The 23,889-nt window shown below is 38.1% G+C and overlaps 1 protein-coding gene across 4 annotated transcripts in view; it reads right to left on the bottom strand.

The window, feature by feature from the left end:
- Positions 1–23,889, bottom strand: part of FAF1 (Fas associated factor 1) — a 484,187-nt gene that overhangs the window by 238,626 nt on the left and 221,672 nt on the right. For all 4 annotated transcript variants that reach the window (XM_008699225.2, XM_040627323.1, XM_040627324.1 and 1 more), the window contains one exon: positions 445–550. In XM_008699225.2, the coding sequence (XP_008697447.1) occupies positions 445–550 (106 nt within the window). The remainder of the gene's footprint in view (positions 1–444; positions 551–23,889) is intronic.

Here is a 23,889-nt window from a genome sequence, read left to right as displayed (position 1 = left end):
TGGGATTGGGCTACTTAAGAAAAGCCTCCTCAAACTCCTTTTAGAAAAAGGCAGGGTACACATTATAAATAATATACTTGAGAGCAACCTTTCAAATACAATATAGGCATATTCGAAAATGCATGCTGTCAACAATTTCCAAATTAATATTTTGATTACTATAAAACTATAAAATACATTACATTACAATGAGTTATTTTTAAGCAAGGTTTTAAGTTGACTATTTTATGAGTTATCAAGAGCTCTCATTTATAACATCTATCTTTCTAGGTCAAGTCATTTAATAGATCTACAGTAATCATTGATGCTCCAGTTAATTAAAATTAAAACCCAATAATGAAACATAAAGAGAGTTTCCAACTAGAACAGATAAGCCCTCTTTAACAGGGTCAACATTAGCTATAATGAGCTACCTTTATTCCTTAGCTGTGAGACATAACTCACCTCTTGAATGGTACTGCTTCCTGAGAAGTTCAGGTTGTACTCCCGCTGGACTTCTCGGTGGGTGATGATCAGCATGAAGTTCTGATTTAATGACTCCTGCAGGGCACTGAAAGGGTTGAAAGAAAAACAAGGAACTCTGAGATGAACATGTTCTAGCTTGCTTTACAGCTAGCTGCAAAAACCCCAGGAGTACCATAACCTCCACACAGGCATGTCCGGGCCCAATGTTATCATCTTTTCAGCTCCTAAAGGCAAGAGAGCATGCTGAGAGCAACCAAGGGGAGCTAACCTGTTAACTCCTTCTCTACCAAGGTGTTTTTAAACTTCAATTCTAAACACTCTGCATATGTAAGAATTTTCTAGAAGTCATATGCTATTGTCTGCATATGTATTTCCTCCAAGAGAACTAAATTTTTCAATTATATAAAATTCCAAATATGCTACTAAGATGTATATTCAAAGGCTCTGGTTCAAATCCAAGTGAAACAGCTGTTTTAGAAGAACAGAAATATAAAGTATTGTTTATCCTCATGAATGTTGTATAAGAACAGAAATATGGTTTCAGTCAAAATTCAGAAAATATGGATATCTACAGAACTTTAACTGTTATGTCAAAATTCCTTCAAAATATCTGTGCTTTCTCTTAGGACTCAGGAATACACAGAATTTAGAAATTGGAGAATTTAGAGCAACATTAACCAAAATGTTAGAAATGTGTCAAAACCACGAAGAGTAAATGAAATTAACCACATAAATTAAGAAACATAAATCATGGTACTGTTTGTTTATGAAAAAGCACTATCAACACTGAAAATAAAAATCTGCCACTGTTATGTATGAATAATCTATACTGGCAGCCTTGAGTATAATTGTGCCATGCTTGTAGAATTGGGAAAACAATTTGGGTGTGCTACATAGTTCTGGCCTCCATTACTCCTCCTTTGCTATTCTGCAACTATGCGATAAACATAAATGCAACGTAAGATTAGGATTAGGCAGTTAATCTGTCTCTCCCATTGCCTCCCATAGAGTTCCCAGGTTAATTAAGGACTAAAAATACTTAGGAAACATCAATTATAGCATGAAATATTATTGATCAAAATCAAAGGAAATGATACCCAACTAAAATAGAGTTTCTTTAGGCAGGAAGCTTTGTCACTGTATTCTTAGCAGTTAAGCATAATGTCTGTCACACTGTAGATAAATATTTATTGAACAATGAATAAATTGTGAATTTTCAGAAGGCAAGAGTCTTATTCATCTTTGTATCTCACAAAGCAATGTTACTTTCTGGAAAACTACTAGGGGATTAAGATTTTGATTTTGATTCATGTATTTATCAACATTAGGTCAATGCCTTGCATTACTCCATGTGCTAAGGAAACCAACCCAAATACCTAGGTCCTGTCCATAAAAAACTTCACAATCTAAGAAGGGTAGACAGTTATATAAACAGCTAGAGTAAAATGTAATAGGTACAACTGAGAAATCGAAAAAAAGTGAAAGAGGGAAATGGTTAGGGAAAGCTTCAGAGGAGAAGAAAAATACAAGCTGAAATATGAAGGATAAGTAGGACCTTTGTGTTTATTATTTGGAAGCATGAAATTTTTGCTCCATTTGGGGAAGAGAAAAGGGTGGCACTTTTAAGATAAGGAAATAATAAGTAGAAGAACATAGCATGTTCATTTACTCAGTTAACATGTATTTACTGAGCACCTACATATATTTATGACATAGTTCTAGCTGCTAGGGATACAGTAGTGAACAAGAAAAACATGATCTCTGCTTTCATGAAACTTACATTTCAGTAAAGGAGACAGACAATAACCAAATAAGTGAGTAAGTAATTTGAGAGAATACTAAGTGCTATGAAGTAAATAGAACAGGATTACAATTAAAAAGTAACAGAGGTGCAGAGTGAAGGGAATTACTTTCAACAGAATAGTTAGGGAAGGCATCTCTGAGGAAATGCCATTTAAGTTGAGGCTGGTATGATAAGAAAGAGATAGGAGTAGTTTGATCATGTAGGTCCTTGCAGACCATAGTAAAGAACTTGGTATTTATAGTAATTGCAATGGAAAGCCACTGGAGGTTTTATACAGGGAAATGGTTAAGAACTGACTTACGTTTACATGTATACAATATTATTCTGGCTGCTCAGGCTACAGTGAAGAAAGAGTAAAGGCAGGGAGAGCTAGGAGACTTAGGAGGCTAGTCTTGGCAAGAAGTGATGGTGACTTGGACTAGGGTAGTAGAGGCAAAGAAGGTGAAGTGTTGTCAGGTTCAGATATCTTTTAGAGGTAGAAGCCAGACAAACTAATGGAATGAGAGAAAAACATAACCCCAAGCTTCTGGACTAAGCAAATGGAAGGATGGAATTGCATTTAACAAGGAAAACTGGGGTAGAATCAGGTTGGGTGAGGAAACTGAGAGTGAAGTTTTGGATATATTAATTTAAGATGCCTATGAGAAAAGAGGCAAAAAGAGGTATCATGTACATCTGTACAGAGATGAAGGTCAACAAAGACAGCTCAGAGCAGAAAAGTTCATAGCACATAGACCATATTTAGATTTTGTGGGCAAATGAAATAACCTAGGGAAATAGGTTGCTTAGAGGAAAGGAGAGAGGCCAGGATGGAGACCTGGGCATTCCAATCATTTGAAATCAAGGAGAGGAGGAGGAATCAGAGCAAAGGAGATTGATAAATGGTCAGTGAGATAAAAGACCAAGAAAATCTAGGATAAGTAACTGTTTCAATTAGGAGAGCATGAGCAATTATGCCAAGTGACGCTGAGACATTAAGTGCAGTAAGGTCAGAAAAATCACAATATTCAGGATATTGTGAAAAGTTCATTATGACCACAATGAAGGGTGTGTGGGCGGAGTATAATGAGGCTCAAACAGCAGGTTGAGTCAATATTCAGTATCTGTGTATTAAAATCAAAAGTGGCAAGTAATGGAAAGCCTACATGGAATTTCAGGGCCTTTAATAGGTAGACCTACTTCACAACTATTCTCCAAAATTTGGCTTTTGCTCTAGAGCTTAGCTAACTTCTCATGTCAAAAACATCACACTACACTCAATTCAATCTCTGTTTATGTTGTTCTCATCCTCTTTCACAGCTACCCCACCAATACTACACAGCTTTCAGGCCACCACATGGCCTACCATTTGTATTTATTATAGACCCCCTCTTCTCTGAATTCCTTTATCTTATAATTCATTTAAAACTTAATTATAGTATATTACGTATAGTTTGCTTTGTTTCATGTGTGGAAGTCCTTAATTCAAGACTATAAGCCTTTTGAGGATAAATATCTTATTACTCATCAGTATTTCCCTTGGCAACTAGCATATTCAAAGGTGATTCAATCGAATCCTATACACAATGAAGGAACAGTTTTGCATATTCTGAACTGCATATAACTGCATACTTTTTAAGCCTACCTGTGAAGTGCCATTTTATTCACAAAATTGTGGTTCAAAAAGGTTAAGTAATTGTCCAAGGTCATGCAGTTACAAAAAGATAAAACCAAGTACTATATTTAATTCTATGTTCTTTACACATCAGCATCCTGTCTCCCAGATGCTTTGGGGATACAAAGATGAATAAGACTCCTGCCTGGTAGGAGTTCATCATTCATTCATTCTTCCTATAATTATTTGATTCCTATTATTTGTAAGAGTCAAGATAGACTAGTCACAGAATTTAAAAGATTGTGAAGAAAGGAGACAGTACTCTGAAGTAATATGAAGAAAGGACAGTAATTTGACAAGAAGATAAGGAGGATGATTTCAGGCATAGACTAGTTTGAGCAGAGATGGAAAACACAGAGAAAGATATAGAAAGCAATGAGGAAGAAGTGTAAGGAAATGTGAAGAAGGGTTTGCGAAAAAGAAAACTAAAAAATTAAAGACCACAATTATGGGGGCTTCAAATGCAAGGCTAAGAAGCTCAGAATTCTATAAGTCTTGATTATTATATAGATCCTCCTTTATCTTTATATGAATCTACACATATGTTTAAAACTTTCAGTGCCTGCCTTTATGCAATTCTTTAGATATGTTTCTTGATCTTGACTGGCAGACTTGTGCAGTAACTTTGCAAAAAGGTTTGCCAGGACCAGCATTAACTGCCAGACTACTTTAGAAGAACACCATTTTGGGGGCACCTGGGTGGCTCAGTCAGTTAAGTGTCTAACTCTTGATTTCACCTCAGGTCATGATCTCAGGGTCATGAGACTGAGCCCTGTGTCGGGCACCACACTGGGCACAGAATCTGCTTAAGTTTCTCTCTCTCTCCCTCTCTTTCTGTTCCTCCCTCCATCTAAAAAAAGAGAGAGAGAACATCACTTTCATCTAGTTCTATAATTCCTCAAGAGTCCTGGCAGAGGGTAAGCTGGCAAGAGAAACTACAAAGTGGGTAGGTGAGAAATACCATGAAATGATTTTTTTTTAATGGCATGTTTTCTCTTCATTAGAGGGAGAAGGAAGGCGTAGGCAAATGTATAACCTTTTTAAAACCGTCTGAATTTTAACCAAAAGCAAGAAATGGTTTCAACAGAGTATCTATTCTCTCCTTACTGTAAGGTTTTTAATTTTTTATTTTTCATCATGATTTTCCTTTTAGTTCGAATATTTGCATTTACCAACAAGATGATTTTGGGTGCCTGGATGGCTCAGTCGGTTATGCATCTGCCTTCAGCTCAGGTCATGATCTCAGGGTCATGGGACTGAGCCCCAGATCAGGGTCCCTGCTCAGCAGTGAGTCTGCTTCTCTCTCTCCCTTTGCCCCTCCCCCCGCTCTTACGTGCTCCCTCTCTCTCTCTCAAATAAATAAATAAAATCTTAAAAAAAAAGATGATTTTGTTTCTACAAACAGAAAAGGGCTGTTAATACTTACCATTATTCTACCTTCAAATTCAGAGTGAAATTAATGTTTAAACTGTAATAAGAAGCACGTACATTGTTCCAAGCTTAAAGCTAGTGGCTATGTGCAAAAAATATAATATACTATAATATAATACAATGAACATTAACATTTTTAAGCAAGTAGTAGACAAAGTGTTAGATATTTTCATATATACCATCTCATAACTCCCCTAGCCAGTTTCTTCATTTTAATACTGGCGGGGAATTGGTGGGGAGGGGGGGCAGTAGGTGCCTGGGTGGCTCAGTCAGTTGAGCCTTTGACTCTTGATTTTGGCTCTAGTCATGGGCTCAGGGTCACAGAATCAAGCCCCTCATTGGGCTCCATGCTCAGCACAGAGTCTGCTTGGGATTCTCTCTCTCCCTCTCCCTCCCCCACTCACACTCTCTCCCTCTAAATAAAGAAATAAATAAATAAAATCTTTAAAATTGGGGGGGAGAGGATACAAGAGAGGGAACTATAGCAAGGAAGGACTGAAGGAAGGCCAGCCACTCCCTTAAAATTCTCAGTATTACAACTAAGCATTAATATTGAAGTCACCAACACAATTCTAGAAATAGTTCTGGTTAGAACATCCTTTCTCTGCTTTCTTTTTTGTCCAGAAGTCTTACACTTCTAGTGCCCTTTCATTAGCAGAATGTCCACCTCTCCCTGGGGAGATCATATTCCAATTTAACTATGAATATTTATCAGAAATCGAGAAGCCATCTATAAAATATCTGTCTTCTAATAAGTACCAATTTCATTTTAATTCACTGGGTTAGTTTAATACATTTTATATTCCCCTCCAGCTTTTTTTAATAAGGGGAAAATAATCTATAGCAAATTTTAACACTTGGTCCCAGTAAATAAATTTAAAGCTACATACATATTTATACATGTAGCATAAAAAGCCATAAATTATTAGCTTCTATGGATCAAGTATTGATAAAAGCAACATTATGAAATAAATCTAACAGTCTACTGTCGACTGAGTTTATTTCACACTGAAAGAGCACTTTAGTGATCCACTTATGCAGAAAGCACATGGCTATTTAATATGTATGATGCAGTGATTTTTCAAGGTTAACTTAAGGCTACATTATGGTAGTGAAACAATCATTTGATCATCATGTAGCTGTATACCTGTTGTTAATTCCTGATTAAGAGGAATGGCTTTCTTTCTGCCAAATAGCAGCAGGCCCATTTAATAGAGTAGCACAGTAGTAGGCAGGGTATCCTGCATCAAGGATAATAACAGTAATTTAAGGATTTCCTTTCCAGCAATTCCTTGAATCAAGAATTCCCTCTTAGGGGCGCCTGGGTGGCACAGCGGTTAAGCGTCTGCCTTCGGCTCAGGGCGTGATCCCGGCGTTGTGGGATCGAGCCCCACATTGAGCTCCTCCGCTATGAGCCTGCTTCTTCCTCTCCCACTCCCCCTGCTTGTGTTCCCTCTCTTGCTGGCTGTTTCTATCTCTGTCAAATAAATAAATAAAATCTTAAAAAAAAAAAAAAAGAATTCCCTCTTAAATTCTTTCAGGTAGCAGAAGATTTGGCCAGACTACACCATAGTCTTCCTATTAAAATAGTTACCAGTTCTAAGGGAAACACTGTTATAAAGTATAACTCCATCAAGATTAAACAACCAAACTAGGAAGCACAACAAATTCAGACTTAGGTTTCAGGGCTCTTATGGACTGAATGTTTGTGTTCCACCCTTCCTCCCCCACCCCTCCACCCTGCTAAATTCACAAGCTGAAAGCCTAACCCCCAATGTGATGATATTTGCAGGTAAGGCCTTTGGAAGGTTAAATTTAGCTAAATCATGAGGGTGGGGCACATTATGGGATTGATGTCCTTATAAGAAGAGGAAGAGAGACCAGAGCTTTTTTTCTCGCTCCGAAGTGAGGACACAGCAAGAAGACAACCATCTGCAAGCCAGGAAGAGGTCTCTTACCAGGAACCAAATCTGCCAGTACCTTGATCTTGAACTTCCCAGCCTCAGAACTGTGAGAAATAAATGTCTGTTGTTTAAGCCACCCAGTCTAAGGTATTTTGTTACAGCAGCCTGAGTTGACTAATATAAGGGCTTTTAGAGCTTCTGTATTCATAGCACCATGTAAACAGCTGCTATCAGTTGAGCATAAGCTTCTAAATGGCTGTTAATCACATATATATATATATATATATGTGATTATATATATATAATATATATCTATATCTATATCTATATCTATTCAAATTAGAATCTCATGCATTAAAATCCATGGTAGAAAACAATATACTTTTGTCAAAACTCTTGTAACTGGGAGACACTTAAGAACTGTGCGTTTTTGGTTGGGGTACGGGCAAAATGGGTTAAAGGGAGTAGGAGATAATAAGCTTTCAGTTATAGAATGAATAAGTCACAGAAATAAAAAGCACAGTTTAAGGAATATAGTCAATGATATTGGAAAAGCATTGTATGGTGACAGACTGTAGCTACACTTGTGGTGAGCACAGCATAACATATAAACTTGTGGAACCACTATGTTGTACACCTGAAACTGATGTAACATGGTATGTCAACTACACTCATTTAAAAAAAATTTTTTAATTGTAAAATTTGCAATAAACAATTGTGCATTTATTGTATGTAAATTATATCTATAACCATAAAAAGAAATACTTGAACAATCAGCTACCATTCTTGCAATTAAATGGGTTCCTTTTTTTTTTTTTTTAAGATTTTATTTATTTATTTATTTATTTGAGATGGAGAGAGTGAGAGAGCAAGCACAAGTGGGGGAGCTGGGGAGAAGCAGGCTCCCCACTGAGCAGGGGACCCAACACGGTGCTCGATCCTAGGACCCCAGGATCATGACCTGAGCCACGCAGACACCCCGAGTCCCATATTTTTAACTTTGAAAATACAACATGCTTTTTAAGCAATGTAAATGAAAACCATGGATTTGTTGCCACTGCTAGTTAATAATATTACATGTCCACTGACACATATGGTTTGTTACCAGTGAAATCATACTTCTCAAATCAATGCTGTGTATGTAGTTACAATAAGTAAAGCATTAACACTAATATAGGGATCAAAAATATCTCCTCTTTCATTCCTGCTATGTGTGTATGCTATTTCTTTTCTTGTACTAGATATTTTAAACAAAAATATCAGTATAAAATAATAGGCTTAGAGGGTTCATTTCCACTAGATTTTATTTTTTAAATATGACCTGAATTTGAAGCAAAAACAGTAACTTCTTTCAAATTACTGTGACTCTTTATTAGAAAAATGTAAATAATAATCTTGGAATATGTTATTGAATTTTGCATTAATACTTTATAATTTATATCTTTCCAAAAGGCCCTACAAAATGTTCTCCTTTTTGTTTCTGGGAATATTTTATGATCTACAGTGATCTTTTTATCTGTTCAGATACATCAAGATTTTAAATTAAAAAGCATCACACATGGCAATTTAAATTTCCATTCTAAACTTACAGAGTCATATGAGCTCTTGTCAACAAAAGACCAAATTTACTATAATTATGGATTATTTACACTAAAACAAAATAAGAAATCAATATGTAAATGTAATGTTTGTTGTAGCTAATGCAGCCAGCAATGACAGATTAGGTTCAAATAGCAATCAGTTTGGAAATCTGGCACATATGTAAATGAGCTAGGGACTTGATGTTTACATTTGACTGTATTTCATTCAGGATTTTTAAATTGTCTCAGGAATAGCATAAAAATAAAATGTTAATCTTTCCACTATAAATATAACTTGAGCCCTCATCATAACTGAAACTAGGTTTTGCTCCTGTCCAGCTAAACTAACATATGATACTAATAATTCTGAGCTGCAGATTACATCATTCTTAATTAACACTCTGCTACAGTTGTTAACATCCTCCAAGACACCATGTTATCATCACCACAAGTTCTGTAACAATCTTAAAACCACGTTTAACGAAGGTTGGCCTCTTACTCTGCAGCTACTTTTAATTGCTTTCTTTGCTGGCAATTAAACATGTCTAGATAAACAAACATTTGGTTTCACATAATTCTTAATAACATTTTTCATAATAATTTCAAGTTCAGGTGTCTTTATGTCTATAATTACTGTTTATCAATATAGTGATATATTGGATACAACAAAATGTATTAACCAAAGTATGTAAGATTAATCAAAATGTGGTAATTAGTAGTGATAGTGATATATTGTGATCCATCAAGTAGTTTATAGCAAAACTGTCAAAACATAATTCTATCCACGTAGACAAAATAGAAGAGAGCAAAAAAACCACATTTACAGATATATTGATTTTTGTTTCATGAATTGGTGACCAAGTTTCTGACTGTTCATTAAATCAACTATAGAGAATACCTACAATTCTTTTTCAAAGTGTGATGTTAACAAGCTAATCTCAGTAGTCACCGACCTATCAATAGGCAGTAAACTGTATAAATGGGTTTGATACATCAATCCAATTAGATGTGCTGTGAACTCCATCAATGCTTTAATTGGGGACAAGTTTCTTCTTTCATCCAGGATGCACAACTTCTGGGAAATGTCTTTTTCTTAAAATGAGCCACTTTTCAGTAACCCCTTATTAAGAAACATTTATCAAACCAATACTTCCTAATTTTACTTTTACAAACTCTAATAATAATAATAGTCACTAGAATTAAATTTAAGTTGAACAGCAAACACAATAATGTACCGGAAACATTGCTTATATCCATTTATTCTTGAGAAAAGATGAGTTATTCTAGCAATGATATATCAAACTCCTATCAATTATAATGATTATAACACTGGTAAAATATTCCCACATGTAACTATCCTTTGTAAAAAAAAACAACAAAAAGTTATTTTGTAAAACATTATGGAAGAAAAAACGAATTGATCCATTAAGAACATTTACTTGCATATATGAAGTTTTCAGAAAACCATCCTGTATAGGCCATTTAAGGTCTTTCTTTCTACCACTGTTAAAATCTCATGAATACTGATCAATAAAAAGCCACCATGAAGAAGAAACACTCATAGAACACCATTTCAAATGACATCTCAGCAAATTATTTAAAGGTTGAAGTCTAGTATGGCTTTTTTCCCCTAGTTTGAAAATAAAAATACTTAACCAAAAAAAACCTCCCCCATTTAAAGCTGTTTGTCTCTTCCTGAAGGAGCTGCATCACTTCGTCTTATCCATTTAAAGGATTTATTGAACATCTGCCTTACACATGAACTAGGCTGAAATGAGACTTTATGTTGAGGACCATATTCACTCTGACCTTTTGAGTAGTGCTCAGAGGCACTATAATAAGTGGTTTGGAGTTAAGAGTTCTATGACAGCCATATCCTGGCTCATCCATTAACTAGCTCTGTGACCTGCCCAATGTTCACACGTGCTCTTATTTAATCACATTGTCTCTTTCCAAAGCCCTAGGAGGCAGAAATTATCAACCTGATCATTCTGGGTGAAGAAGCTAAGGCCTAATAGACTATTTAACTTCTTTCTGTACCTCAGTTCTCCCAATCATAAAATGGGACTGGATTAGATGGTTGCTTTAACTCCCTCCAAAGAGGATATGGATGAGCTTTCCTCTCATTCTAAGTCAGAGCTCTTATAGGTGTGACTCTTCTTGCATGAAGGAAATATACCAAAAATGAAAATAGCAGGATACACACAAGAGTGAAAAATATTTCGAGGAGTAACATTTGTGCAGAGATTGTGAGATGTTTGGAGAAACAGAAGTAGGATGAAAGTTATTTGGAGGCATTCTCAGAATGTCCTTCAAATAACTGAATTCCACAAATTCTCTTTCTTAGTTGGGATAATGGGGGTGGATGAGTGTCTAGAATGGTCTCAGTACAGGGTGGGACAGGCTGGAATGAGAAAAAGAAAAAGGTATACTATGTTTTTATGAATATCAATACACCTCTTAGCTAGAACCAAGGCTAGGAGCAAATGTGGATACTTATTACCAGAACCGCTGGATGGTTACAAGAAGCTACAGACAGAGGAGGAATACTTCAGTCTTTCCCTCATCATACCATGCTTAATGGGCAGAGTGAAATACATATTAAACGTGGAGCTAGAGACCTCAAGGATCCCGAGAAGAATGTTTCATCTGCTTTTCTTCAAATTTCTGCCTCTGCTCATAAGGGTATACTATTTCTGCCCATTCCACTTCTTCCCACAAAGGAAGTTTTAATGAGAATACTTACAACATTTTTTCCTATTCCAGACTTGTTTCTCCCAGAGGAAGAGAAGAGATTATAGCAATTATTCACAAGGTCACATTGTACATGGTCACAGAAGGCAGGAACTAAAAACCAGCAGCTTCTCTTTCACTTCTTATGCCCTAGTGCACTGAATTCCCTCCTACTTCTTATCCTCTGTGGTAGATACACCTGAACAAAGCTTGCCATGAGCTCTTTAAGCTGTCAATTCTACTGTAAGTGGATTGGTGAGGCAGGCCTATTGCACCAGGCCATCAGGCTCTAAAGACCCAGTCATAACTCTTTCTATAGGCTACCTAAGTATGTAGTTCCTAAGATTTAGATCTGGAGTGAAAGGTAAAAGACTCCACTTAGGATTCAAGTGTAAACCACATGTCCACTTTGTGAAAGAGGCTCAGGGGATGAAAAGGGCAGAATCCTAGGTGGGTCATTATGGTCTCAGGATCCCAGGAGACACAGAACGAACGGTGGGGGCGGGGGGGGGGGGGGTGGGGCGGGGGGGGGGGGGGGGGGGGGGGGGTTGTGCTTGAACCAGTAAAGTGCCCAAGCAATGGAGAGGGGAAACTGGTTACGGTCAGTGAGCTCCAGAGAGGACTCTCAGCTCGTGCTGCCATAAACGGTGAGCCGTTTGGGTGACCACTCTGCCTGAGCACCAGGAAAAGGACTGAAATGTGTGGGTTGTTTACCATAGCCTGGGAGGGGTGAAACAACTGTGCCCGCAATCAGGCAACAGAGTGGCAGCAGCCCTGGAAAGGACAGTAGGGTGACACCCAGCTGTGGCCTGGGAGCAGTGGAGTGGGGTACATGCATGAGTCCACAATCACTCTCAGTCCCAAGGCACACAAAGGGCAGTGATACGTGCGGGTCCCTTGGACTCTCTCTGGGAGGACTACAGTGGGCACGCACCACAAGAGTTTGCTGAGTTTGGAACACACAAAGGTGAAGACTGTTCCTTATTGAAGAGGGGGGATGTCAATCTTTTGGCTCTGGGCTAGAGATCGGGCATGGCCATTTTTATTCTTTTTTTTTTTTAAGATTTTATTTATTTATTTGACAGAGAGAGACAGCCAGCGAGAGAGGGAACAGAAGCACGGGGAGTGGGAGAGGAAGAAGCAGGCTCCTAGCAGAGGAGCCTGATGTGGGGCTCAATCCCAGAACCCTGGGATCATGTCCTGAGCCGAAGGCAGACGCTTAACGACTGCGCCACCCAGGCGCCCCGGCCATTTTTATTCTGATCCTCTAAAGAGGCGCAGAAAGCCTCCAGGGAACAAAAGCCACACAGAGGACCAGCTTACACTGAACCCAGCCCCCTGGCAAGGGGCGGCGCAACTCTGCCCAGGCAAAGACACCTGAGAAACAGCACAGCAGGCCCCTCCCACAAGAAGACAATCTGGAAGAATAGGTACAAACTAAGTTACTGCTCCCACAGGAACGTAAAACTCTAGCACCAGGGGAAAATAATATACTGAGCTTGAGGTTTTTTCTCAGGATTTGATTCTCTTTCAGTCTAAAATTTTCCATTTCTTTATTTTATCTTTTTCCCGTTTCAACTAATTTCTTACTTTACCAAATTATGTTTTTACGTTGCTTTTTAACTTTTATTTTTCACATCTACATTTAATAGATATATGCTTCATTTTAGTCCTTTTTTTCATTCTATTCAATTTTATTTCTGTAAATAGGTAAGTTCTGCTTTCTTTGCAATTTTTGGAGGTAGTGTCTTCTAATACACAAACCAAAATTCACTCAGGAACAAGTGGATCACCCTGTTTGGCCAACCTGTGAGATTATACTCCCTCCCCTGCAATCCACCTTTTTTCTCTCTCTCTCTCTCTCTCTTTTTCTTGTTTGTTCTGCTTTGCTTTTTGTTTGCTTTTCTGTTTTGGTTTCTGGCTGCCTCGGATTTGTCTAGCGTGTACTTTGCTTGGGTTGGGATTGATATTTTGGACTCTGCTCATTTGCTCACCCATTCTTCTCTGGGCAAAATGACTAGAAGGAGGAATTCACCACAAAAGAAAGAACAAGAGGTAAAGTTCTCTGCCACAGAGCTAATTGATATGGATATAAATAAGATGTCAGAGATGGAATTCAGGATAGCAATTATTAAGTTAATAGCTGGGCTTGAAAAGGCATAAAAGACAGTAGAGAATCTCTAAGTGCAGAAATGAGATCTAATCAGGCCAAACTTAAAAATGCTATAACTGAGATGCAGTCTAAATTGTATGCTCTAACCGCTAGGGTGAATGAGGCAGAAGAGAGAGTAAGCAGAAGAGAGAGTAAGTGATCTAGAATACAGGCTAATGGAAAGGAAGAAAGTAGAGAAAAAGAGAGAAAGACAACTCAGAGCCCATGAAGAAAGGCTTCAAGAATTTAATGATGCTTTGAAACGAACAAATGTCAGAATTATTGGTGTGCCTGAAGGGCAGGAAAGAGAGAGAGGTCCAGAAGGTATATCTGAGCAAATCATAGCTGAGAACTTCCCTAAGCTGGGGAGGGAAACAAGCATTCATGTCCAAGAGGCAGAGAGGTCCCCTCCCAAAATCAATAAAAACAGATCAACACCCCGACATATAATAGTGAAGTTTGCAAATTTTGAAGTAAAAGAGGCTATCCTGTGAGCAGCTTGAGACAAGAGATTCCTTACATACAGAGGGAGGAACATCAGACTAACATCAGACCTATCCACAGAAACCTGGCAGGCCAGAAAAGGCTGGCATGATATATTCAGGGTACTAAATGAGAAGAACATGCAGCCAAGAATTCTTTATCCAGCAAAGCTGTCATTCAAAATGGAAGGAGAAATAAAGAGCTTCCAGGACAGACAGAAACTGAAAGAATATAGGACTACCAAGCCAGCTCTGCAAAAAATATTATGGGGGATCCTGTAAATGGAGAGAGACCCCAAGAGTAATATAGACCAGAAAGAAACAGACAATCTACAGAAACGGACTTTACAGGCAATACAATGGCACAAAATTCATATTTTTCAATAGTTACTCTGAATGTAAATGGGCTAAACTCTCCAATCAAAAGTCACAGGGTATCAGATTGGATAAAAAAGCAAGACCTATCCATATGCTGTCTACAAGAGACTCATTTTAGACCTAAAGACACCTCCACACTGAAACTGAGGGAGTGGAGAACCATTTACCATGATAATGGACCTCAAAGGAAAGCTGGGGTAGCAATCCTCATATCAGACAAACTAGATTTTAAACCAAAGAGATGTAGAAGGACACTATATCATACTTAAAGGGTCTATCCAACAAGAAGATCTAACGACTGTAAATATTTATGCCCCCAACATGGGAGCAGCCAATTATATAAACCAATTAATAACCAAAGTAAAGAAACATTGATAATAATACATTAAGAGTAGAGGACTTCAACACCCCACTCATAGCAATGGACAGATCATCTAAGTAGAAGATCAACAAAGAAACAAGGGCTTTGAATGACACCAAGCAGGAGAATATCATTTCAATGAAATAGAAACCAGTAGAACAGTAGAACATATCAACAAAACTAGAAGCTGGTTTGCTGAAAGAATTAATAAGATGGAATATCCTCTGGCCAGATGTACCCAAAGGAAAAGAGAAAGGACCCAAATTGATAAAATCACGAATGAAAGGGGACAGATCATGACCAACACTAAGGAAATACAAACAATTATAAAAACATATGAGCAACTATATGCCAAAAAATTAGGCAATCTGGAAGAAATGGATGCATTACTGGAAACTTATAAATTACCAAAACCGAAACAAGAAGAAACAGAAAATCTAAACAGACCAATAACCAGCAAGAAAACTGAAGGAGTAATCAAAAACCTCCCAAAAAACAAGAGTCCAGGGCCAGACGGCTTCCCAGGAGAATTCTACCAAATATTTAAAGAAGAAATAATACCTATTCTACCGAAGCTGTTTCAAAAAATAGAAAGGAAAGAAAACTTCCAAACTCATTCTATGAGGCCAGCATTACCTTGATCCCAAAACTAGACAAAGACCCCATCCAAAAGGAGAACTACAGACCAATATCCCTGATGAACATGAATGAAAAAATACTCATCAAGATACTAGCCAATAGGATCCAACAGTACATTAAGAGGATTATTCACCATGACCAAGTGGGATTTATTCCTGAGATGCAAGTGTGATTCAACATTTGCAAATCAATCAACATGACACATCACATTAATAAAAGACAAGAACCATATGATCCTCTCAATTGACACAAAAAAAGCATTTGACAAAATACAGCATCCTTTCTTGATTAAAACTCTTCGAAGTGTAGGGATAGAGGGAACATACCTCAATATCATAAAAGCCATCTATGAAAAGCCCACAGCGAGTATCATTCTCAATGGGGAAAAACAGAGCATATTCCCCAGGAATATGACAGGGATGCCCACTCTCACCACTGTTGTTCAACACAGTACTAGAAGTCCTAGCCTCAACAACCAGACAACAAAAAGAAATAAAAAGTATTCAAATAGGCAAAGAAGAAGTCAAACTCTCACTCTTCCCAGATGACATGATACTTTATGTGGAAAACCCAAGAGACTCCACCCCCAAATTACTAGAACTCATACAGCAATTCAGCAACGTGGCAGGATACAAAATCAATGCACAGAAATCAGTTGCATTTCTATACACTAACAATGTCACTGAAGAAAGAGAAATCAAGGAATCGATCCCATTTACAACTGCACCAAAAACCGTAAGATACCTAGGAATAAACCTAGGTACCAAAGAGGTAACGGATCTGTACTCTAAAAACTACAGAACACTTATGAAAGAAATTGAGGAAGACACAAAGAGATGGAAAACCATTCCATGCTCATGCATTGGAAGAATAAACATCGTGAAAATGTGTATGCTGCCCAGAGCAATCTACACATTCAGTGCAATCCCTATCAAAATACCACTGACATTTTTCACAGAGCTGGAACAAACAATCCTAAAATTTATATGGAACCAGAAGAGATCCTGAAAAGCCAAAGGGAAGTTGAAAAAGAAAACCAAAGCTGGGGGCATCACAATGCCTGACTTCAAGCTATATTACAAAGCTGTAAACATCAAGACAGCATGGTATTGGCACAAAAACAGACACACAGATCAATGGAACAGAACAGAAAACCCAGAAATGGACTCTCAACTTTATGGTCAACTAATCTTTGACAAATCAGGAAAGAATATCCAATCGAAAAAAGTCTCTTCAATAAACGGTGCTGGGACAATCGGGCAGCCCATGCAGAAGAATGAAACTGGATCATTCTCTTACACCACACACAAAGATAAACTCTAAATGGATGAAAGACCTCAATGTGAGACAGGAATCCATCAAAATCCTAGAGGAGAACATAGGCAGTAACCTCTTTCACCTTGGCCACAGCAACTTCTTACAAGACACGTCCCTAAAGACAAGGGAAACAAAAGCAAAAATGATCTACTGGGACTTCATTAAGATAAAAGGCTTCTGCACGGAAAAGGAAATAGTCAACAAAACTAAAAGGCAACCTACGGAATGGGAGAAAATATGTGCAAATGACATATCAGATAAAGGGGCTGGTATCCAAGATCTAGAAAGAACTTATCAAACTCAACACCCAAAAAACAAAAATCCAGCCAAGAAATGGGCAGAAGACATGAACAGACACTTCTTCAAAAACATACAAATGGCCGACACATGAAAAAATTCTCCATATCACTTGTCATCAGGGAAATACAAATCAAAACCACAATGAGATACCACCTTACACCAGTTAGAATGGCTAAAGTTAACAAGATAGGTAACAACAAATGTTGGCGAGTATGTGGCGAAAGGGGAACCCTCTTACACTGTTGGTGAGAATGCAAGCTGGTACAGCTACTCTGGAAAACAGTATGGAGGTTCCTCAAGATGTTAAAAACAGGGCTACCCTATGATCCAGCAATTGCAGTACTGGGCATTTACCCCAAAGATACAGATGTAGTGAAAAGAAGGGGCACCTGTACCCCAATGTTCATAGCAGCAACGTCCACAATAGCCAAACTGTGGAAGGAGGCAAGATGTCCTTCAACAGATGAATGGATAAAGAAGATGTGGTTCGTATATACAATGGAATATTATTCAGCCATCAGAAAGGATGAATACCTACCATTTGCACCAACATGGATGGAACTGGAGGGTATTATGCTAACTGAAATAAGTCAATCAAAGAAAGACAATTATCACACATTTTCACTCACAGAACATAAGAAATAGCACAGAAGATCACAGGGGAAGGGAGCAAAAACTAAATGGGAAGAAATCAGAAAGGGAGACAAACCATGCCAGACTCTTGACTCAGGGAAACAAACTGAGGGTTGCAGAAGGGGAGGTGGGGGGGGCGGATGTGGTAAGTGGGTGATGGGCATTAAGAAGGGCATGTGATGTGATGGGCACTGGGTATTATATGCAACTAATGAATCACTGAACAATGTATAAAAAACTAATGATGTACTATAAAAATACATAAATAAATGAATAAACAAACAAAGAAACCAACCACATGTTCTACTGGGTGCTTGTCTGGCCATTAAAGCAGTTTTGTTTTCTAATTTAAATACTAAGTTTTATGTGTATAATCCACCGATTAGAACCCTAGAAGAAAGGAAGAATGGGTGGCACCACAGATGTCTAAGAATCTAGAAGAATCTCTTTATTTTCTGCTAGTATCTGAGGCCCAGAGCAGAGGAGTGACCTGTCTATCTACAGTCATACAGTGATTCTGTGGCGGAGCTCAGGCTACAACTGATATCTTGACTCATTACTCCTCAATTCCTTCCACAGCACCCATTGGAAAATATAACACCCTACTCTTGCTTAATTCAAAACTATCGTTACCTGCTTTTCCACCAATGGTTTTCCAAGGACAAAAAAAAAAAGCCATATATATTAACACCAGTGGTTTACTCAACTATCACAAGAGTCCCAATTAGCGCCCGGGATTTACCCCTGCTTGTACAATGGCAATTAATTCAAAGCCATAGTTAACAGCAACTTCACAACTCAGAGGCCACACAAGTGTACCATATGTTTGACTGCATGACCAGAGCTCAAAAACACCCTCAGAGAAGTCATTAAAATGGAATCATCCTCCCTGTAGAAAAGGTAAAAGTCTAACAGCAGAACTCAATTACTACTAGTAAAAGGAACAACTATACAAGGAATACCTTGTTTTCTATCACCTTTCCATGAAACAAAGAAAATCTATGCAACTAAAACAGAACTGGACATTTTCATCACTTATTAGAACAAGACCAAAGCAAGTTGAAAAGACTGTCTTATTACCAAGACATCTTCTCAGTCCTTTTCTAGCAAATTATCACTAGTAAAACCAAATCCAAAAATATTCAACCTTCTCCAACTATATTTATACATGGCCTAAAAGCTTTGGCACTATTTCCCTTACTTACAAATAGGCAAAGAAGAATACTTTTTCTTCTGCTCTTCACTTGAATAGCTCCTCAACCATCATGTCTCAGCTTAAACAGTATATCTTCAGAGAGGTCTTTCTTGAGCTTACAACCTACAGTAGCCACCCAATTCTTATCATATCACTCTATTTCGGTTCTCTAGAAAGCACTTATTATCACCTAATATTTTTTCTTATGTTTTTATAGTTTGTTGACTGTCCCCCAACCTCTACAATACTATATTGTAAAACCCATGAAAGCAGGCACCTTGTCATCTTGTCCCTTATTGTATCCTTAACACATTGTAAGATGGTACTCAATCTGTATCTGGTAAATGAGGGAATAACAGACATTCTTCATGAATAACATGATAGATGGACTCTCAATCTGATAAACACTTTATGATGAATTTGACAATTAGCAAAACAGCCAATGGAGAGACTATGATGTATGGGCCAAAAATCACATTCCTCAATTAGTCATGAAACTTTTCATATTCACCACAAGTATTTGTTATTAAGGGCCTTTTACATACATAACACTTTCATAAACTGAAGGACATGCTCATTAAGAATGTTCTTGCTTTTCACAGCTCAGGATCTGGTTGGAGAAGATAGCCACACATGAAATAATACTAAGGAAACTAGTCTCATAGAGGAAAAATGTTGCCTGGGGCCAAAAAGCCAGGGCATATACAGAACTGAATAGTCTATGTGTTCTATAAAGCCAGAGATCCTTCCGTTACTCCATATTTTGATGAGAAAGACCATTAGGAACACTGGACAAAAATAAAGGCTAACCTCATGCCAAGAAGTGAAGACTGTCTAGCTCATTACATTTATGAGACTTTTTTAAGATCTTCTGTTCCCCAGATATTTAATCTCTGTTCTGCATAATGCTTGATATCCCGCCACTAGAATTTCAATCCTTAGCTTTGTCTTTAAGAGGCAAATATCCTTTTTTTTTTTTTTAAATATTTTATTTATTTATGTGACAGAGAGACAGCCAGCGAGAGAGGGAACAGAGAAGGCGAGTGAGAGAGGAAGAAGCAGGCTCCTAGCAGAGGAGCCCGATGTGGGACTCGATCCCGGAATGCCGGGATCAGCCCTGAGCCAAAGGCAGACGTTTTAACGACTGCGCCACCCAGGCGCCCCTAAGAGGCAAATATCCTTAGGAATGTGCCACTTTACAATATTTATTCTACAAATATTTCTAAGTTCCTAGTATGTTTTATGCACTGCTGAGGATATAGCAGTGGACAAAAAAGTCCCTGATTTCTTGTAGCTTTACATTGTGATGAAGAAGATGGACAAGAAATATGAATATATTACTAAAGTAATGCACTGCAGTGATAAAGCAAGATAAAAGGGGAAAGTACGACAGAGGGGCTGTTTTAGATAGGGGTATCACAGCCTCTCTCAGGATGTGACATTTGAGTAGAGGACTGAATAAAGTAAAGAAGTAAGCGAAGTTGATTATTGATGGAAGATCATTCCAGGCAGGGGAATAGGCAAATGCCCTAAAAGTGGAAGCACATTTAGAATGTTTAAAGAAGAGCAAGTAGGCCAGTGTGGCTGGCAAGCTATGAGCCAGAAGGAGAGTGGTAAGAGATGAAATGAGGAAGAAGGTGAGGAACAAGATTATGTAAACCCTTCACAGGTCATAGTAAGGAACTTGGATTTTATTCTGAAGTGTAATGAAAAGCTAGTAGAGGGGTGTGACCAGTGGAGAAACATAATCAAGTTATGTTTTTCAAAAGAGGGCTACTAGTTCATTTAAATCTTGGTAACACCATTTGAATTTGGAGAGAGATGCCATGTGAAGGTAGTGGACAAGGGACAGGGGAAAAAGAGATCATTAAATGGTAAAGCTGAGAGTGGGCAAAGAAAAGTTTACCTACTCATTTTTATTATCTCTGGTTACACGTTGAGATAATTTTTTCTTATATTATCTCTTTCTGGTTTTGGTATCAAGAATCTATGAGCATTATAACATAAGATAGGTAGCAATCCCTCTGGGAAGAATTTAAGATTGGAATACTCTGCTTTGTGAAGATTTGGTAAGATTTCATCATAGGATAGGGAAGGAGTGGCATATCAAATTTTTTACTGTTAATTCAGTTTCTTTAATGGTTATCATTTTTTTCAGGTTATCTACTTCTTCTTGTACTAATTTTAGTATTTTTAATTTTATATGAAACTCTCCATTTCGTCTAAATTTCAGCTTTTATTGGCATAAAAATATACACTTTTATTATTTATACTTATTTTTGTTTTAAAATAATTTATTAATTTTTTTGTTTAGTATTAATTTAATAGTTACTTTATTAATTAATAGTTATTTATTAATTAATTAAGAAATCCCTTCTGAATCTATAGTTAAGTCCCCTTTTTTGTATCTGATATTTTAATTTGTACTTACTCTTATTTTTTCCTGGCTTGACTTTCCAAGCAAAGAGTTAATTTGCTGTTGATTACCTCTATCAATAATTTCTGCTACTTAATCTCTCTTTCCTTCTATTTCCTTTGACTCACTCTGTTGTTGTTTCTCTATCTTCTTAAGTTGAACAACAATTCAATTGTTTTCTGTCTTTCCTGTCTTCTAATTAGTAGACTTAATATTACACATTTCCAAGTATCACTTTTACTGTATTCTAGGTTTTAGTATCTAGCACTCTCACTTATGTTTACTTCTAAATATCTAGTGGTTACTATTATGATTTCATTTTGACCCATAATTCTGAAATAAATCATCTGCAGTATCCAAATATATAGAGAAGCTCAGAGATATCTTTTATTATTGTTTCACCTCTAATTTTATTGCATAATGGTCAGAGAATGAGATCGGTATGATAGTGATTCTTTGATATGGGCTTTGTGTATCTAGTAATGGCCAATTTTCATAAGTATTCCATTTGTGTTTATCTTGGCTATTCAAATCTTCTATAGACTGCAAAAATATATTACTTAATTCATTAGTTTCTGAAACATGTTTGTATATGATTGTGGTTGATCTATTTCTCCTTGTAATTCTGCCAATTTTACTGATTTGGGCACAGGAGTTCACAACTGTCCTATCTTCTTGGTAAATTAGCCTTCTTGCTATATGCCTTACATTCAATTTTATGTGATACTCATATTGCTAAACATTCTTTGAACTAATATTTGGCTAGGGTATCATTTTCTGTCCCTTTATTTTCCCTTTTCTATGCCATTTCTTTAAAATATGGTTCTCTGGTAAACAACATATAGTGGACAATTCTAAAATACTATTTGAGAGCTTTTATCTTTAGTAGCAGAGTTTAATACTTTACTGAGATTTTTATATACTTGATTTTTTTTTTACTATCATACTTTCTGCTCTCTACTCTCGTTTTCCTGTGTTTCTTTTTCATATTACTGCTAGCTGATGTATTGACTAAGTTTTCCCATTTTCTTTTCTCTTCTGGAAGTAAGCAGGTTATTTTTCTTAACCATTATTCCCATCTATTCCTCTATCTTTCCTACTGTCTCTAAATCTGCTATCTAACTTCATTTCAAATACTTAATCCCTGGACTCCACTCTGCCTTCCTGCGATGGACTGAACTGCATTTTCCCCCTTCCCAACCAGAATTCTTATGTTGAAGCCTTAACCCCCAATATGACGATGTGGAGATAGTCTTTAAGAAGTAATTAAGGTTAGGTTTGGAGTTAAGATGGCAGAGGAGTAGGGGACCCCTTTTTCAGCCAGTCCCCTGAGTCGAGTTGGATAGGTAACAGACCAGCCTGAACATCCACGGAATCAGCCTGAGACGCAGGAAGATACATCGGGATCTCTACAAATACACATCTTCAGTGCTGAGTATTGAGGTACAAAGCGGGGAGCCATGAAACCGCGCACAGATATTGGAAGATAAACGGAAGGGGGAGGGGCCACCACATTCAGGTGCCGGGAAGCGGTAGCCACCTGCATGGGGGAGCGGGCGACTCACAGACTGACACCTGTGAGAGAGGAGACGGAGACCGTGAGACGGGACAGCGTGCCACCAGACTGAGGGCCGGAGCTTCGGAGCGCTCACTGGAACCAGACTGAGACCAGGAGCTCTGGAGCAGGCGGGGGCTGCTGGCAGCGCGCGGCTGGCGGTGTTAGAAACACAAAGGACAGAGACGCGCAGGCCCTGGAAGTGAGGGCTGGGACGCTGGGTGTGGGATGCACATCCCGGGACGCTGCAAGGTTGAGCAGCACCAACAGAAACAGAGTTAAAGTGGCCAGAACATCAGTGGAGAACGGTCCGCGATCCCTCTGTTCTGAGACAGAGGCTGAGATTCGGCCACTGCTGCGCTGACTCTCAGAAGAGGCACAGCAAACCTCCAGGGAAAGCCGCCAGAGAACAAAAGCCTGCAATACCGGCTCACAGTGTGCCCATCTCCATCACCCTCACAGGGGACACGGAGACTGTACCGAAACAGGGTTGCCTGAGTATTGGCACGGCAGGCCCCTCCCCCAGAAGGCAGGCTGAAAAATCAAGAAGCCCACATCCCTAAGATCCCTATAAAACAAGGGTGCACGGCCTGGGTCCTGGTCAATAATCTGGGCTCTGGACAACCCCGCAACCTCTCCTCATCAGAATGACGAGAAGGAGAAATCCCCCCCAGCAAAGAAAAGACAATGAGTCTGTGGCCTCTGCCACAGAATTAATGGATATGGACATCACCAAATTATCAGAAATGGAATTCAGAGTACAATGGTCAAGATGATGTGTAGACTTGAAAAAAGTATTAACGAAAATGTTAATGAGAATATAGAATCTCTAAGGGCGGAAATGAGAGCGAATCTGGCAGAAATTAAAAATTCTATGAGCCAAATGCAGG

Source organism: Ursus maritimus, unplaced genomic scaffold (assembly GCF_017311325.1).
Source record: "Ursus maritimus isolate PB19 unplaced genomic scaffold, ASM1731132v1 scaffold_12, whole genome shotgun sequence".
Taxonomy (NCBI): Eukaryota; Metazoa; Chordata; class Mammalia; order Carnivora; family Ursidae; genus Ursus; species Ursus maritimus.
The sequence above is the reverse complement of the archived record's forward strand: the minus strand, read 5'-3'. Positions and strand labels throughout refer to the sequence as shown.